The following is a 16,846-nucleotide window of genomic DNA, read 5'->3' as shown; positions in this document are numbered from 1 at the left end:
TATTGCCTAGGCTTGTGGGCTTATGCCAAGTTCTTTTTTATTTTTTTTATTTTTTGGAGTCTCACTGTCACCCAGGCTGGAGTGCAGTGGCGCCATCTTGACTCACTGTAACCTCCACCTCCCGTGTTCAAGCGATTCTCCTGCCTCAGCCTCCCAAGTAGCTAGGACTACAGGCATGCACCACCATGCCTGGCTAATTTTTGTATTTTTAGTAGAGATGGGGTCTCACCATGTTGACCAGCCTGGCCTTGAACTCCTGACCTCAGGTGATCCATGTGCCTTGCCGTCCCAAAGAGCTGTGATTATAGGCCCAGCCAGCTGGTCCACCGCACCCGGCCGCAAGTTCTTTAGTATGTTATCCTTTTCATTTCTGATAACAACCCTTTGAGGTCAGAGAGGTTAAGTAACTTTCCCAAGGCCATATGCCTTGTAAATGGCAGGGTTAGGACTCAAACAGAAGTCACTGCGACTTCAGATCCCAAGTGCTTAGCCTCTGTGCAGTGTCATAAGCAATGTTTTTCCCTATTTATACTAATACGGTCTTTCCAGAAGATGTCTCCAACTTACAGAGAAAATAGCCTTAACCAGTAGAAGATGGAGCCCATTTTAATGGAATATTCTTCAAATTGACCAGTGGAGGAAGAAAAGAGACCAAAGTAGTAAGAAAGAAGTTATGGAAAGTCCAGTAACTGGGCTTGATCTCAATGAGAAATTTCAAGGAGGGAACATTTTAGGAGTCAAATGTACTGAACTATTTAAGCAAAGGGTGAATGGGCCTTATTGTAGACATTTCCATGCCCTGTCCTCAGCCTGGTCCTGTCTCCAGACAATTAAGTCACCTCCCCTTCTCCAGGTGATTGTCAATTCCTCTGTGGCCAGGATTCTCTTTGTAAAACATGATTTCTCAACCTTGGTACTTTTCAATATTTGGGACCAGATAATTTTTTGTGGTGCAGGACTGTCCTGTACATTAGGATGTTTAGCAGCATCCTTGAGCTCCACCCACTAGATATCAGTAGCACCTTTCCAGTTGTAACAATCAAAAATATCACCAGGCATTGCCAAATGTCCCCTGGGAGACAAAATAGCTCCTTCCCACCAGTTGAGAACCACTGTTTTAAAATATCAGTCAAGTTGATCATGCCACTCACCTACTCAAAAACCTTCAAAGGCCAAGTGTGGTGGCTCATGCCTGTAATCTCAACACTTTGGGAGGCCAAGGCAGGTTGATCAGTTGAGCCCAGGAGTTCAAGACCAGCCAGGGCAACATAGCAAGATCCCATCTCTACAATTTTTTTAAAAATTATCCGGGCATGATGGCAAGAGCCTGTAGTCCTGGCTACTTGGGAGGCTAAGGCAGAAGGATCACTTAAGCCCAGAATTCAAGGCTGCAGTGAGCCATGATAATGCCACTGCACTATGGGCTGGGCATGGAAAGAAATGTCTGCTTCCCAGGAAGGATGGGGAACATCACCCAAGCTGCCCCAGCTGCCAAGTATATCTGGAAAGTAGAGATGTTGGGCTGCCAGAAGGGTGGGGAAAGCAGAAAGGCTGTGTCCTGAGGCTAGGTTCCCTAGAAATACAGTTTGGATAAGGATCTTATTTAAGTGACTCACTGAGGAAGTAGAGAGGAGGGAGCGAAACAGGACAGGGCAAGAGGCAGAGCTGGCAGGAATGTGGTTTCAGCCAGATGCCCTCCAGCCTGATCCTGCGTGAATGGTACCACAAAGCCAGGCCCACCCTGAGACAAAGAGTCTAGCCTTAGAGTAACCCCTTGTCCATCAGTCATTGGTCAACATCTAGGGGCAAGGCAGCTCCTGTCAGCCGAGGGCAGTTCTCCACAGAACGGGCAGCTGTGAGCTGCTATCGGCCAACCTCACGGCAGCTGGGGGAGGAGTGCGCCAACCAGCAGAGCTGCCCCCCTGCCCTCCCCTCAGCCTTTCACTACACCCCGCATTTGGCCACCGCTCCTGGATGGGAAAGACCGACACCACAGGGGCCTGGCAGCACTCAGAGGCCTCCGCCTCCTCAGAAACTCTTGTCCCATAGTATTTCCTTTGTGAGGCTAAACAAAGTGATCTTTGACAAGATGGTCCAGTCAGGGAGTGAGGTTGGGAGTGGAAGTGACAGGTCAGAGCCAGCATGCTGACCCCAAGAGCCTTGGTAGGGTCAGCCCTTAAATGGAAGCCACAGTGTGGTAATGTCACAGGACTGGCGCCCCTCCAGCAAAAGGGAGGCTGAGCCTGGGTTCATTGGAAAGTCAGAGGAGTAAAGTAAGAAATTAAGAGTGGAAGAAGAGAAAGGGAGGGATGCCAGAAGAGGGAGGAACAGGTGCTTGAGGTCATTGGGAACACGAACCCACAGCTAGGCCTTCTGGGCTGATGCTCGCTCCACTCCTCTCTGTCCTGAGCCTGCCCTTCCTCTGAGATCCGTCAGACATCCCACCTCCTCCGTGAAGCCGCCCAGGCCTCCCCTGTCCCCAGTCAGTCTCGCTCCAGTGGACTCCTATAACACTCCCTAAGCACCCCACACTTCCGGGATCTGTCAGATTCAACCTCATGTTGGGAATTATCCTTGGTTAACTGTCTTATTCACACCTCTCTATCCTACTCCACAACAGCACGGAATCTGGCTCACACAGGGTACCTGACTGATCTGTGGCTGTGGTTGTGGCCAGTGGAAAACCCCCTTGAGGATGATGCACTTCTTGATGTTTGAGGCAGGAATGTTGATCATGGGCAACCATGAAGACCAGGCCCAAAGTAGAGAGGGGACAAGGGGGAGGGCCAGGGAACCAGCCACCATGCTTACAGGCCAGGGGCTAGGGAAATGGCCAAGTCACAGCACACCTGCCTCCTGAGCCCCTGCTTGTGGCAAAGAATGGAGCATAGAGCCAGAAGCTCTGGTGAAAGGCAATGGTGAGCAGGGCTGTAAGCCTGGAGAGGTCAGGGATCATGCATGACCCTTTGTTCACTTATATGGACCAAATGATGGCACAGAGCAGGTGCTCAGTCACTTGCGCCCCTGAGTATCTGTCACTGGAGGATGTGATGATGGCACCACAGAGTCTAGACCTGAGGCTGGGTGGGTACCTGATACCCTAGCAAGACATGGTGGAGGGAGGCTGCAATGGCTGCCCTGGTTCCCTCATGGATTAGACTGGAATGCACTGAGGAGGAGCTGTTCCTGCACTAGTGAGAGGCAGGAACCAGGGCTTCTGACCCAGTCAGCTTTGTTTTGTGGCTTTAGTGGGGCAGCAGCCAAAAGAAACATGCTCTGGCTGGGATCCTGCCGCAGTGCCTCACACCAGACCAGGAACCATCAGGCCATGGAGGAGGACTGGGGGTGCCCCCGTGGTCCAGCCATACTCCTCTCCTAGGACCACCCTCTCTCCCTCAGTCCCCAACCTTCTTCCCAGGGGTCTCCCACTTCAAACTTACCCATTTCCTTTGGTACTTTGAATTAGATGTAAATACTTTAAATAGTAAAATGAAGTGAAACTCCTGCCTCACCCCCTAATTCAAATGGTTGTTGTTTGTGTGCTTTCATCTATGTGTATCTGATCTCTTGCTCTACCCTAATCATTCTGATAACACTTCCTCTCAAACTCTCTCTAAAATTTTATCAGCATAAGTAAAGGAAACAATGTTGTAGATAATAAAAAAGCAATCATTTTTATGTTACTGTCATGCTTTAGAATGACACAGATCGACCTTTCTAAGTGAGTTTTTTAAAAGGCTAATATCAGTATTAAAGTGAGTATCTGCATATTAGCTCAACTCATTAGAACCCCAATGCCGGCCAGGCACAGTGGCTCACGCCTGTAATCCCAGCACTTTGGGAGGCCCAGGCGGGAGGATCACGAGGTAAAGAAATCGAGACCACCCTGGCCAACGTGGTGAAACCTCATCTCTACTAAAAATACAAAAATTAGCTGGGTGTGGTGGTACACGTCTATAGTCCCAACTACTCGGGAGGCTGAGGCAGGAGAATTGCTTGAACTGGGAGGCAGAGGTTGCAGTGAGCCGAGATCGCACCACTGCACTCCAGCCTGGCAGTAGAGCAAGACTCTCTCTCAAAAAAAAAAGAACCCAATGCCAATGAAGCCAATCTGAGTCAAGGGTCACCCCAGAAAACAATTATAATGTCTCTGTTTGGCCACACAATACACCCGTAACCCAGTCCCAACCAACTTGCAAGTGTCTGTCGCAAGAGGGATTAAACCACAGTGATTATGGCCCAGTAAAAACCCATCCTCAGTGCCCCAGGAACAACTCAGACTATTTGCCCTCTGAGAGTGTTGTCAACATATCTGCAGATAAAGACTACATTAACGTTAGTTCAACTTCTAGCGGGAGAAGTACCCCAGGAGTGGTTCTTGGGGCAAGGAGAAACTAGTTTGAGATTATCAGTGGGCCTCAATATTTTACTGAATTTTGCAATGAGAATGACAACTCAGCACCCTGCTGAGTAGAAGGACTCAAAATCATAATCCCCAATCTGTCGGCAGGGACTCTCTGTGGCAGTGCTAGCCAAGAGAACTTTCTGTCACGTTGAAATGTTCTAGATCTATGCTGTCCAATATAGCAGCCACTAGCTACATGTGGCCACGGATCAGCTGAAAAACTGAATTTTTAATTTTTTGATTTTGGCTAATTTAAATAACCACATGTGTCTAAAGGCTACCATATTGGATAGCAAAGATCTAGAATCCAAAAAATAACAGTAGTACCAACAGTAGTAATAGTGATAACAAAATAGTGCTAACATTAACAAGAGCATTACACCATTTTCCAGACATTGTTCAAGCACGCTCCAATGCCTTGCATATATACTACTATTTTCCAGGTCTCTTGTGATACAAAGATAAACTCATGTAAAATTATTACTAACCTTACTACATATTCTGACATGTGTTTTCTAAGTCTATAAATAGTAAAAATTTAATTGCTATCTATCAGTAACTTTTTTTTTTAACCTGAAAAGTGGATTGGTCCTTATACTCAAAAAGATTGGGAACCACTGAGTTACACCTCTGCCTGCAAAGACCTATCTCAGGCCTTTGCCTATGTTTCCAGGGGTTGCAAATGTATGAGGGGTTGTGGGTTCCAGGACAGGGGGCCGTGCAGTTCTCCTCACCTGAGCACATCTCCCCCTTGTAGCGGACACAGGAGAAGTCATCACACTCGCAGTACTTGCCCGTGATCTTGCCAAAGTCACTGCTGTGGCAGACACATTGACCACAGAGACACTCGCCCCGCTGGCTGCAGACGGGCTGACCCTCCCGGGGGCTGCACTCGTCCTGCTGGGAAGGGCGATAGTCCTCCTCTGAGCACTCACACTGGGATCCCAGCCAGCCAGGCCCACAACGGCACACCCCACACTCAAAGGTCCCATTGCCATTGTTGCAGTGACGGCTATTAGGTTCAGCTTGGGCCTGGCAGGCACAGTCGCAATCAAAGGTGACCTGGACGATCAGGCTGTCCTTGAAGCCCACGGGCTTGATGGTAAAGGACTTCTCCTTCTCCTGGGGGCAGCCTCGCACCTTGGCCTCAATGCTGAAGCTCACCTGGATGGAAAGCAAGATTGTATTTAGACACAGTTGGGCCCAGTTAACACTCCAGCTCTGGAGGGAAAAAAAAGTTGTTCCCTGCCCTGCCAAGGAATACCCAAATTGGGTGTCTTATGCTTTTGCAATATGGAGTTCCTCAGGCTTTGTGGAAGGTCTGCAAAGCAAACCTTCCACAGGTTCCACAGACCTCCACCTCTGTGAAGGTCTGCAAAGCAAAAACACAAGCACGGGAATAGTATCATTGTGACATATGTAGCTGGATGCAGAGACATGGTCTACAGTCAATAAATAATAAAAGGCTGTTTTTTTACTTCACGTGTGAAATAGACCAGCTGAAACTGAACAGAACCTGTGATCATATAAACACCCTGCTCTGGCCAGCTAAGCAAGCTGGACTGATTATAATTATCAGCAAGATGCACAAAGCACTGTTTTGCACCACACAATCCCACATAGTGGTCAACCATAAGCTCAGGATCTACTTCAATTTCCACACATTTTATAGTTTATGCAATAAAGCATGTTTCAGGACAATATTTCTAACATGGGATGCTTGCACAAGTGCCTGAAAGATAGATAGATTAAGAGAAAGGATCACTGCATCCAAAGATCTATTTTCTTCCCCTCCTTCCTCCCCTCCCACCAACTCCTCTCCCCTTAGGCAGAAGCAGAGGAGAAACGACCGATAAGGAAAGTCGTGGAGGGACTGGATGGTGAAATGAACATCTGGCTTCAAAAATTCCATGAGGGTAGGTACTCTTGCCTGTTCCATTTGCTGCTAAATTCTCGGCAACTAGAACAATGCCTGACACAATGTCAGTGCTCAATAAATATTTATAGATGATGTCGTCGTTTTACATTTTAGATTTTACTTTCCTGTGTCATTTTACAAAAGAAAGGTATTAATTACCTTGGGAAAGCTGGAGACTGGTGAGGGACTGAAGGTAAAGAAATATTTTCCTTTGCAATCAACTGTGCATACACAAACAAAGGTAACCAAATTGTAAGTTTTTTAAATTCCTAAGAGTTAAGTTCACGTAACAGAAATAGCTTACGCAACAGAAGCCCCAGAGGAAAAGATTGGTGGATCCATTACATCTAACTTGAAATGACTTTCAGGAAAGGTATTTTTCCTGCCCATATTTTTTCTGGCGGAAGGGGGCCATTTTTAGTCATTACAAAAAGAAGAAAGGGGGTTGGGTGCTCACAGATGCTCCAGTACAAAGGCCCTGCCCAGCCCATCTCACCGTGTCTCCAATCTTGAGTCCCATACAAGACTTGAGGCCAGGGATGACCTCATTGTTGAGGCAGGTGGCGTTGAAGGATAGAGACAATTCTTCAGGGAGGTCACGCACTTCCAGCTCGACTTTAGAGCGGATTTTCTGAGCACAAAGGGGCACAAGAAGACAAGAAAATGAACTGAAAGGAAATGGGAAATGGCAAGAGCCAGTTCCATCCCAAACCAAATCTGCCAAGTAGCTCTGGACTTACCCCAGCAGTGCCAGAGGCCAAGGTTTGACCTGGAAGCTGCCGGAGCACCCCTAGGACTCTGTTTCCTCCTCTGTTTCCTGCACAGGAACCTGCTCCCTCTTTCCATCTCCACTTGCGTCTAGGTGAGTCTGGGTAAAATGTACCAGCTACACCCTCCCGCAGGCCTCACAGATGTTGCGAAAGGGGAGTACTGGTCACCTTGGAAAGCAGCATTTTCTACCTAATGTTTCATCAACCTCACCTTCCCCATGTCTCAGCTCTCTCTTTTCCCTGTTATTGGAGCCCAGTTTTCCCTCACTCTGCCCCAATTCCAGGGCTCTGCTCCTTCTCCAACTAATCACCATCCCCATCCCCATCCCCTTTCTTTCTTTCTTTCTGGGCTACTTCCTTCTCAGAAGGCTGCATCCCTTCTAGAGCAGACCACTGCCTGGCCTCTGGGAGCACACGGAGAAGGCAGTAAGATCGTGTGGTAGACTGGCACCTGGGACTCACAAACCTGAGCCCTGCTGTGTAAGCCAAATGAGGTGGACTCTCCGCAGGACTATTCCCAGCACAAGACACTTACCCCATAAGCATCAACAATGAGCTGGAGGACATTGCTGGAATCCATGGACAGAACCCCGACTGTGGTCCCTGGGATGAGCTCACTATAGTTCTAGAAAGGACGACAAAGATGTCCAGAGCTTACCGAAGGAAGGTGGTGGTCTCCAAAAGCCCTCCTCAAATACCACTGAGAGTCCTGAGATGAAGATTGGAGGAAGGTATGGGATATTTCAGTGGTCACTGCCAGGAATATATCTAGCAGTTTTTCAGCCCTGAGCAAAAGTAGAGGAAGCCTCTCACACCCTTTGCCACCTCCCCTCCATCACCACAAACACCAGCACACACCTCGTAAGTTCAAGGTTGCAGGAAAAAGGCCCAGAGTGCAATCTTTAGCTCCTGGGCAGTGGATTAGGGGAGAGTCTTTCCTGGTTGGGGACTATGGCCAACGCTAGCACAGGCTGGCTACCTGGGGCTCCCACCATCACAGGGCCCACTCCAGGAAGCCCGAAGGCACAGTCACCTGATAGAGATTGACTACATTTTCAGTCACTGCAAAGATCAAATTGATGTTTTTCTGGGAGAGCTTCTCAGTCATCAGCCCCAAAGAGGGATAATCCTAGAAAAATGAAGGATGTAGAAGTTAATGAAGTGCCATGTACATCCCTAGGGTCTAAACCTTAGAACTTATCTTGCTTGGGCTGTGGCTCAGAGAGTTGTGGTGCTTAAACCTTTTCACTTCATGCTGAAAGTGAGACAAGAGCCTGGGCAACATAGCAAGGCCCCATCTCTACAAAAAAAAAAAAAATTTAATTTGCCAGATGTGGTGGTAAGTGCCTACAGTCCTAGCTACTGGGTAAGCTGAGGCAGGAGGATCGCTTCAGCCCAGGAGTTGGAGGTTACAGTGAGCTATGATTGAACCACTGTACTCCAGCCCAGGCAGCAGAGCAAGACTCTGTCTCTAAAACTAAAAAAAGAGTGGGGGGCGGGGGGTACAGTGAGACAAGAAGGGTAAGTAGCACAGAAGTCTACTTGTGAACTCCAGGGATAGACAAAGAGGTGCAGGCCAGTGATGTCAAAACTAAGCACCTCTTTCTTCCTGCTTGAATTTAATGCACTAATACAATGGAGCTGCTTCCCTGCACAAGGCACTGGGTTAGGCCTCTGTTTTGGAACTACTGACCGATGCCTTGGCCTGGCCCTCATGATCCTCCACCGTGTGGTCTCAGTCTTTCTTTCCAAATATTACTCACCTCTCTCCCTCTTCCACTCAGCAGTGATCTGGTCCACTGTCTCCCACCTGGAGTTGCCTTCTTGTTGGTAATCCTCCTCCTTTCTTAGGGCCCAGCTTAGGCCCCACCTCCTTCAAGAGACTTCCTTCAAGAGACCTCCTTCCAGCTCATGATGAGCTTTCCTCCCTTGGATACGTATAGCCCACTTTGGCTTTGCCACACCCATTTAGCACTAATCATGCATCTTGTGTTATTGTAAATATATATATATCCTTTCTCCTCAACTAGACCAAAAACTCTGTAAGGATAGAACCATACATAGTCTTGTTACCTCCCTCAGCCCCTGGCCCAGTGCCTTGCATAGATTAGGTGTCAAAGGTTGCTGACTCATTGCCTGGTAGTGCTTGACTTGGATATGGCTGACACCAAGGAACTCCAGGACACTGTGTGGGTGGGGTGGTGAATTGTGAACATGTCCATGGGATCCTAGACCTTGCAGGGAGCTCATTAGATCCTCAGCTCAGTCTCCTGCCTTTACACAGGTATACCTTTAAGCCACCTAGATAAGGAAGTTGCTATATTGTCCTTAGGAGATGAAGAGTTCACACCTGCCCCAGATACCTAGAGCATTACAGCACATTTCTCTTATGGTTTATAGTAATTTCTCCTGATTCAATTTAAATATTTTGCTCTTGTTTAACCTACTATGGTGATATAAAACAACTTATAAGACGTGTTCTCATGTATAAGCTAAATCATCCTTTAGCCTTCTTTCTTTCAAGCTGAATGACTCTGGCCTTTTAATCTTTCCTCGTAGGACCTGTTCACCATGTCTTTGATGATCTTTCCCCTCTTTCTCTCTTTCTCTCTCTCTCTCTCTCTGAGAAGGGGTCCCCACTAGGAGCAATGGCTCACGCCTGTAATCCCAGCACTTTGGGAGGCTTAGGGGGGCAGACTGCTTAAGCCAAGGAGTTCGAGACCAGCCTGGGCAACCTAGCAAGACCCTGTTTTCAAAAATTAGCCGGGCATGGTAGTTCATGCCTGTGGTCCCAGCTACTCAGGAGACTGAGGTGGTGAAGGCTACAGTGAGCCAAGATTGCACTACTGCGCCCCAGCTGGGCAACACAGCAAGACTCTGTATCAAAATAAAACAAAAAAAAAGCAGTGGTGGTTCTTGCTCTGCAATTCAGGCGGGAGTGTGGTGGCAAGATCACAGCTCACTGCAGCCTCAGACTACTGGGCTCAAGAGATCTTTCTGCCTCAGCCCCACAAGTAGCTGGGACCACAGGCACAAGCCACCACACTCAGTGAATTTTTGCATTTTTTGCAGAGACAGGGTCTCACTATATTTCCCAAGCTGGTTTCAAACTCCTTGACTCAAGTGATCCTTCCACCCCAGCCTCCCAAAGTGCCGAGATTACAGGCATGAGCCATCACATGCCTGGCCAATCTTTCTCTTTTTTTCCTCTATCTTCTTCCAATAACCACAAGTTAGTATGGTATTCCAAGAAAGGGCTAATCAAAGTGGAAAGGAAGACCTGCTTTCCATTTGGGTTGTAAAAATCCTTTGGGTCCATTCTGGATCCCATGATGCTGTTGCTATGCTGCTGACAGTAAAGGCAGTGATAACACCACAATCAGGGATATCTCTAATGGTTATGTAGGTTGTACGCTGGATGACGGTGTCCAGTTGGTAAGGGATAGGGGCAAGCTGAAACCAAGCCCTGCACCCTGCCCAGAAGGAGGGGCTGCCATTTTCATATTCACACAGACTCTGCCTGGGCTAGGGCACCCCTCACCATCATGAATAGAAACCATAGGTGGTGCCAGAGATCTCACCATGGTAGTGGAGGCAGAGTAATGATTGTCACTACCAACATGACACTGCCCATCATTGGGCTGGACAATGCCTGCCAGCCTTCCGTCCAGTGCTATATGAGTCTTGGCATCAGTGGTAAACACCAGCAAGTGCGATGCATCATTCCTCCAGCCAATCTTTTCCTGTTAAAAGAAAACAAAAAAACAAAGGCAGAGGAGACAGAACAAATTCAGCCATGTCACAGGTAGAGAACAGAGACCCAAGGCGCTCCCTGGCTAAAGGGCTGGACAGCTTGTTTTAAAGAAGGTTCTCAGTCCCAGTCCTTGGAACCGAAGCTGAAACTTTCCAGTTCAGGGGTTTCATTCTCTTCAGAAAACAGTCTCATAACTGATTAGTTCAAGCAGCTGAATGAGATCCTCTTAACTCTTCTAATGACAGTCACAGTGCCCATCTAGAAACTGATGGGCATCCACAGAGCTGATCTGGGCTAGAAGAAATCTCATCTGAACATCTGCCTACTTTGCTGAGGTTAGGTTAACCCAGCTTTAACTCTGAAGTAACTCTGAAGGTGGGAAGATGCTCTCCCCTGGGAACATCTGAGACCACTGAGGTTCAAAGAAATGTCAGCTCAGGCCAGGGAGTGGATCTAAGCCAAGGCTAAATATCAGGAGCAACTTACTACTCACAACTGCAGGAAGCTCTGCTTAGTTCTCATCTCATTTTACACCAGAAATCCCCAGAGTTCAGTCACCTCCTTCCCCATTTTGATCTATGCCAACCACACCTGGCACTCTTAAGTCCTCCAAACTCACATCACAGACTGTAGCCTGCATGATGGCATCAAAGCCACCCTCTGGGGCATCTCGGTTCCGTGACACACTCTGCTTCTTCACTTCCTCATTGAAGCGGGTCACCTGGTCAGTTAGCGACAGCACGTGTTTGTAGCCAAACATGGGCAAGCAGGTGGTCTTCATACTGGGAAAGGATGGGAGATAATTTAAGCAGACACCTTGATGGAAAAGGCAGCATGAGAATTGGGAGGAAAGAGAGGGGACAAATATAGATAGTGGTATGCCCAGGCCAGTTCCATACAACCACAGTTACCCAGACAGTTCAGACTCCAAAATCCTCAAATTACCTGAGGCTCCCCATCAACCTTACCCCCATCCAGCTAGCCTAGAGGATAAGAGATTGAGCTGGAAACAAGACTCCCTGAGCTTAGATCCCAGCTGCCCTCTTTACTAGTCATGGCACCTTCGGCAAGCCTCTCAAGTCAGCCTGTGAAAGTGGGGCCATGATAGCACATATCCCATAAGAGTTGTGAGACTTAAGTAAGTTCATATACACAAAGCACCTAGACCAGAGCGAGGCTTGAGTTGCTGATACTATCACCTTATACTTAACACTTTTCTAAAGTAACAATAAAGCACAAGTCCATCAGTAAGTTAAGGTCCCTGAACCATCAATAAATTGATAGATCATGCAAGATAGGTGCATTTCCGCCCCCAGCCAAAATAGTGTGTTTAATTAACAGCTGATGTCTTGCCTGGGAACCTTACAACCCAGACAGAAGGTTGAATGACACATCATATAACTTCAAAACATTTTTTTTTTTTTAGAGACAGTTGTGCTCCATTGCCCAGGTTGGTGTGCAGTGGCAAAATCATGGCTCACTGCAGCCTCAACCTCCCAAGCTCAGTCAGTCCTCACACCTCAGCCTCCCTATAGTCCCTGGGACTGCAGGCATGCGCCATCACACATGCTAATTTTTTGTAATTTTTGTAGAGATGGGGGCCTCACTATGTTGCCTAGGCTGAACTCAAACTCCTAGGCTCAAGTGATCCTCCCACCTTGGTCTCCCAAAGTGCTGAGATTACAGAAGTGAGCCACCCCACCTGGCCATAACTTTGAAAACTAAAAAGTAAAATCACACCTTTTCAGGCTCAGCAACCAGCATTGTAAGTTATTCTAATACATGGATTTGCACAGTCTCCACCAATTGAATAAGTAAGCCATTAAGTTTTAAGCCAAAGTTTCAAACAGAGGCACAAGTTATCCATTTACAGACTATAAAAGTGTTCAACAAATGTCATTTCCACTCTTTTATATTCCTTAGCACTTCATTGCTTCTGTTTGTACCCTGCAGGATGCACAGCCTTGATGAAGACAATAAAACCAACAATGGAATCAATCCTTCTGTAATCACAATTTCTCAGTTTACTTATCCATAAGTTTCTTTCTACTTTCGACCTCATCTCCCTTCCATTCTCTCCTGCCTCCTATTTATTTGTTACCAAGACTAAGAAGCTGATGAATTTTCTTTCTAGGTTCTCCAAACAGCCTTAGGTTCTACTGACACAACCCTCCAGATCCACAAGCTAGCCCATTTGCCAGACAGGGAGACCAAGGTAGAGAGGAGCTATAGTTTGGCCAGAAGACAGCCAACAAAGTGACCCTAGAGCTAGAAATAGAAACCAGGACTTGGACCTTCCTGGGGCAAAAGATGCTGTCCTGGCATCTGGAGGAGGGACTTACTCATAGCAGGGGTTTTCGAGGGCCTCTGGTGGGGAGATATACATGTATGGTGACACAGGCTTGTCCACAAATGCCCCGAAGCCAATCCGCAGGTTACTGGTGAGCTTTCGCATCTGGGTGGCCAGCTTGGTACCCAGGTTCTGGATGCTCCACAGATCGTCCTTCATGGAGTAAGACAGGTCCATCAAGTAGTAGATGTCCACAGGGTAATCCTCCACCTGCCGCACTTGGATGGAGAAATTCTTCGAATCATCTGGAAGGCAGAAAGACGTTAGTTTTTATCTTCTTCTCCTTCCAAGATTGAATAAGCAGATTTGGATACAGTTGGGACTAAGAAATTGCATGATCAAAGCAAACCAGAAAGCCCCGGTCCCTTTTCCTCTTCCTTTGCAATTCTATTACTCTTCTAATCTCTTGACCCGCCTATTTTTAACATCTTCTTTTCCATTCTAAAATTTTCCACTTTCTCTAAATCCCCAGGGGATTTCCAATCCTGTGAGTTCCAAGGGTCTATCACTGTGAGTCACAGAGGTTTTGATAGTTACTACACTTCAGACTCTGTAAAAGACAGAAATTGCACCCTACCCTTCTCTGAATCCCATTGCATCCAACACATGCCTTGATAGTAGGTAAATCCTTCTTGACTTAGTTGGAAAGTCAAAATCAATGCTTCAAAATTTCTGTCTCTTAGCCTAACCTTTCCTCCCTCTAAAGGTCTTGTGTACCTATTGTGCCTGCTGCCCCCATTCCCCTGTCCCAATCCCCTGTGAAAGGAGGGCTTACAAGTTGCTTTCTTATTCTATATCTCGTTTGCACCTCAACACAAAGCTCGAAGCTAGGTAAAACAGGCACTTGGGTAAAGAAGAAACAAATGTTTTTTGAGCACCTACTTTGTCAGAAGGGTTAAGTAACTTGTCCAAGGTCAAATAGCTAATATATGATAAAGTCAAGATTCAACTCAGATCTTTTGACTCAAGTCCTAACGTCTCTTATTTTCTTCCATTCTCTTGCCTACACCTCCCCCCACATCCTTGTCTTCCCACCCCATTTCCATTCTGAGCTACTTCCCCAAGACTTCCTCCTCAGACCTCCAACTTGTGCTCTATGCCCACCTGTCTCAGGTCTCTCCTTGCAAAAGGTCCCATCCCTACCTGGCCGGAGCCGGAGTGCAATCCTCTGGGGACTGACTTGAGTGACCTGGGAGCTGTCTCCAGAGCCTTTGTCACTGAGGGGCCTGTCCTCTAGTACTCGGGCCTCACTGACTGGGAACTCGATGGATTCCGGGGCACAGTTATCCTTCAGCAGATTCTCCTTCAGGTCACAGCGAGGTGAGCCCAGAGGCAGGGCCTATAAGACAGGAGACCAAAGAGAAGTCCAGCAATCAGAGCTATGGTGACTCTCTGCCTCTTGCAGGCCCTACCACTTCCCAATAGCTAAGAGTTTACCTCATACTTGGATCATAAACAAATTGGTTTGGACTTTCCTGGGATAATCCCTTAGGACGCTGTACAGAAAGGGGAAACTGATACTTTGGGAGGCCAAGGCATGAGGACTGCTTGAGGCCAAGAGTTCAAGACCAGCCTGGACAACATAGCTAGACCCTGGCTCTACCAAAAAAAAAAAAAAAAAAAAGGAAAAAGGAAAGAGAAATTGAGATATTAGAAAGGTCTATTCATGGAGTTGTAGCTAGAAAGAGAGCCTGTCCAGTAAGATGCCTGGTAGACCAGCATTTTTTTAACTGTGGAATGTAACACACTTATGGGTCCCAAAATCAATTTAGCAGGTATCAACCATCATTTTGTTAAATAAAATACAATAGAATAGAATAGAAAATATCAAAGTGTACAAATAGTCAAAGTGTTGTTTTGCGAAACTCTCATATTGTTGGAGAGTGGGGAATAACACGTATAATAAATAACTATACCCAGTACAATGTGTTTCTTTCTGTAGGTCAGAATCAAAACAGTTTGGAAGCTACTGTGTTCGACATGGGCTAAGCTATGAGATCCATGAAGTCAGGGACTATGTGTGTCTTGGCCCCTCTCAATTCCCAGCATCCAATCTAGGACTTACCACAAACGTGATAGGGAAAGGCAGTGTAAGGAGGCAGGAGAGAGTCAGGGCTAAGAGCACAGGAGTAAATTTCAGCATTGCACTTACAACTGCTTACTAATGCAAGTCACCTAATTCCTCCAAGCCTAGTTTCCTTAGCTGTAACATGAACATAATAACAGTCCCTCCTTCAGTGCTTAAGAGTGATCAAAATCATAGAGTCAAAAAGTAGAATAGCAGTTTCCAGCGACTGGGAGGAATAGAGAATTACTGTTTAATGGGTATAGAGTTTCAGTTTTATAAGATGAAAAGAGTTAAGGAGATAGATAGTGGTGATGGGTTTTATGACATTATGAATGTATTTCATGCCACTGAACTGTACGCTTAAAAATGGTTAAGATGGGCCAGGCCCAGCTGCTTATGCCTGTAATCCCAGCACTTTGGGAGGCCAAGGTGGGCGGATCACCTCAGGTCAGGAGTTCGAAACCAGCCTGGCCAACCTAGTGAAACCCCGTCTCTACTGAAAATACAAAAATTAGCCAGGTGTGGTAGCGTGCACCTGTAGTCCCAGCTACTGGGGAGACTGAGGCAGGAGAATCGTTTGAACCTGGGAGGTGGAGGTTGCAGTAAGCCGAGATCATGCTACTCCACTCCAGCCTGGGCGACAGAGCAAGACTTGATCTCACAAAACAAAACAAATAAATGGTTAAGATGGTAAATTCTATGTTATTTTCCCACAATAAAAGTTACTTAAAATAATAGTAATTATGGCACCTCCCTCATAGGCATGTCACACAGGCTAAATAAGACAATCTACATAAAATGCATAGGACAGCGCCTGGCACAGAGGAAGTGCTCAGCAAATGTGAGCTATTACTATGAGATGCTTGACAAGTACTTCCTGGATAAGTTAATTATGAATAAACTCCACAAACTTGGGAACATGGGAAAATACCATGATGCCAGGCTCCTAACCAGAGCCCATCCTATCACTTCAGCTTCCTCCTTCACCCTGGACAAAGAACAAATTGAGTACCCTTCCAAAAACCCACAGGCCCCTGGGGCTCTGTGTGCTTACACCTGAGTATTGAGTGGGGGCCACACTGGAAAAAACACCGAAAATCAGGAAACAGAATCAATCCTAGGCCTGCCAGTGACTAGTCACGTGACCTCAGATATATCATTTTGTGTCCTCACCTGTTCAACAAGGCAGTTAGATGACATGGTGTTTTCAGTCCCTTCCGGCTCTGACATTCAGCCAATTTAGTCAACACTGTGTGGGTGCATGTCTATGAGGGCTCCTTGCCAGGTTGAGGGGACCAGCCAGCAAGCTGGAAAACCCCTCCCTGGACCTATTTCACAACGTCTAGGCCTTCAGGCTCCCCCAGCTCCACCCCGACCCACATCCCCCAAAAGCACTTCCAAATGTCTGCTGGATAACCCACACCAATATCCCAGAACAATTAGTGTTGACATTTATTGAGCACTTACTGTATGTCACGCACTGTGGTGAGCACTTTACATGGATTATTGCCATCTGCCTGCCTGACAGTTCCATGATGCTGGAACTATTATTATTTTATAAGGGAGAAACCTAAGGTTTAG

General features: G+C 46.9%; 1 protein-coding gene across 2 annotated transcripts in view; it reads right to left on the bottom strand.

The window, feature by feature from the left end:
- The window catches only part of ITGB3 (integrin subunit beta 3), a 58,840-nt gene that overhangs the window by 15,305 nt on the left and 26,689 nt on the right, over nucleotides 1-16,846 (bottom strand). For both annotated transcript variants that reach the window (XM_015119356.3, XM_077972307.1), the window contains 8 exons: nucleotides 14,341-14,536; nucleotides 13,190-13,442; nucleotides 11,467-11,629; nucleotides 10,675-10,836; nucleotides 8,127-8,222; nucleotides 7,629-7,718; nucleotides 6,820-6,954; nucleotides 5,140-5,569 (listed from right to left, as the gene is read on the bottom strand). In XM_015119356.3, the coding sequence (XP_014974842.3) occupies nucleotides 5,140-5,569; nucleotides 6,820-6,954; nucleotides 7,629-7,718; nucleotides 8,127-8,222; nucleotides 10,675-10,836; nucleotides 11,467-11,629; nucleotides 13,190-13,442; nucleotides 14,341-14,536 (1,525 nt within the window). The remainder of the gene's footprint in view (nucleotides 1-5,139; nucleotides 5,570-6,819; nucleotides 6,955-7,628; nucleotides 7,719-8,126; nucleotides 8,223-10,674; nucleotides 10,837-11,466; nucleotides 11,630-13,189; nucleotides 13,443-14,340; nucleotides 14,537-16,846) is intronic.

Source organism: Macaca mulatta, chromosome 16 (genome assembly GCF_049350105.2).
Source record: "Macaca mulatta isolate MMU2019108-1 chromosome 16, T2T-MMU8v2.0, whole genome shotgun sequence".
In the NCBI taxonomy this organism is placed as follows: Eukaryota; Metazoa; Chordata; class Mammalia; order Primates; family Cercopithecidae; genus Macaca; species Macaca mulatta.
The sequence above is the reverse complement of the archived record's forward strand: the minus strand, read 5'-3'. Positions and strand labels throughout refer to the sequence as shown.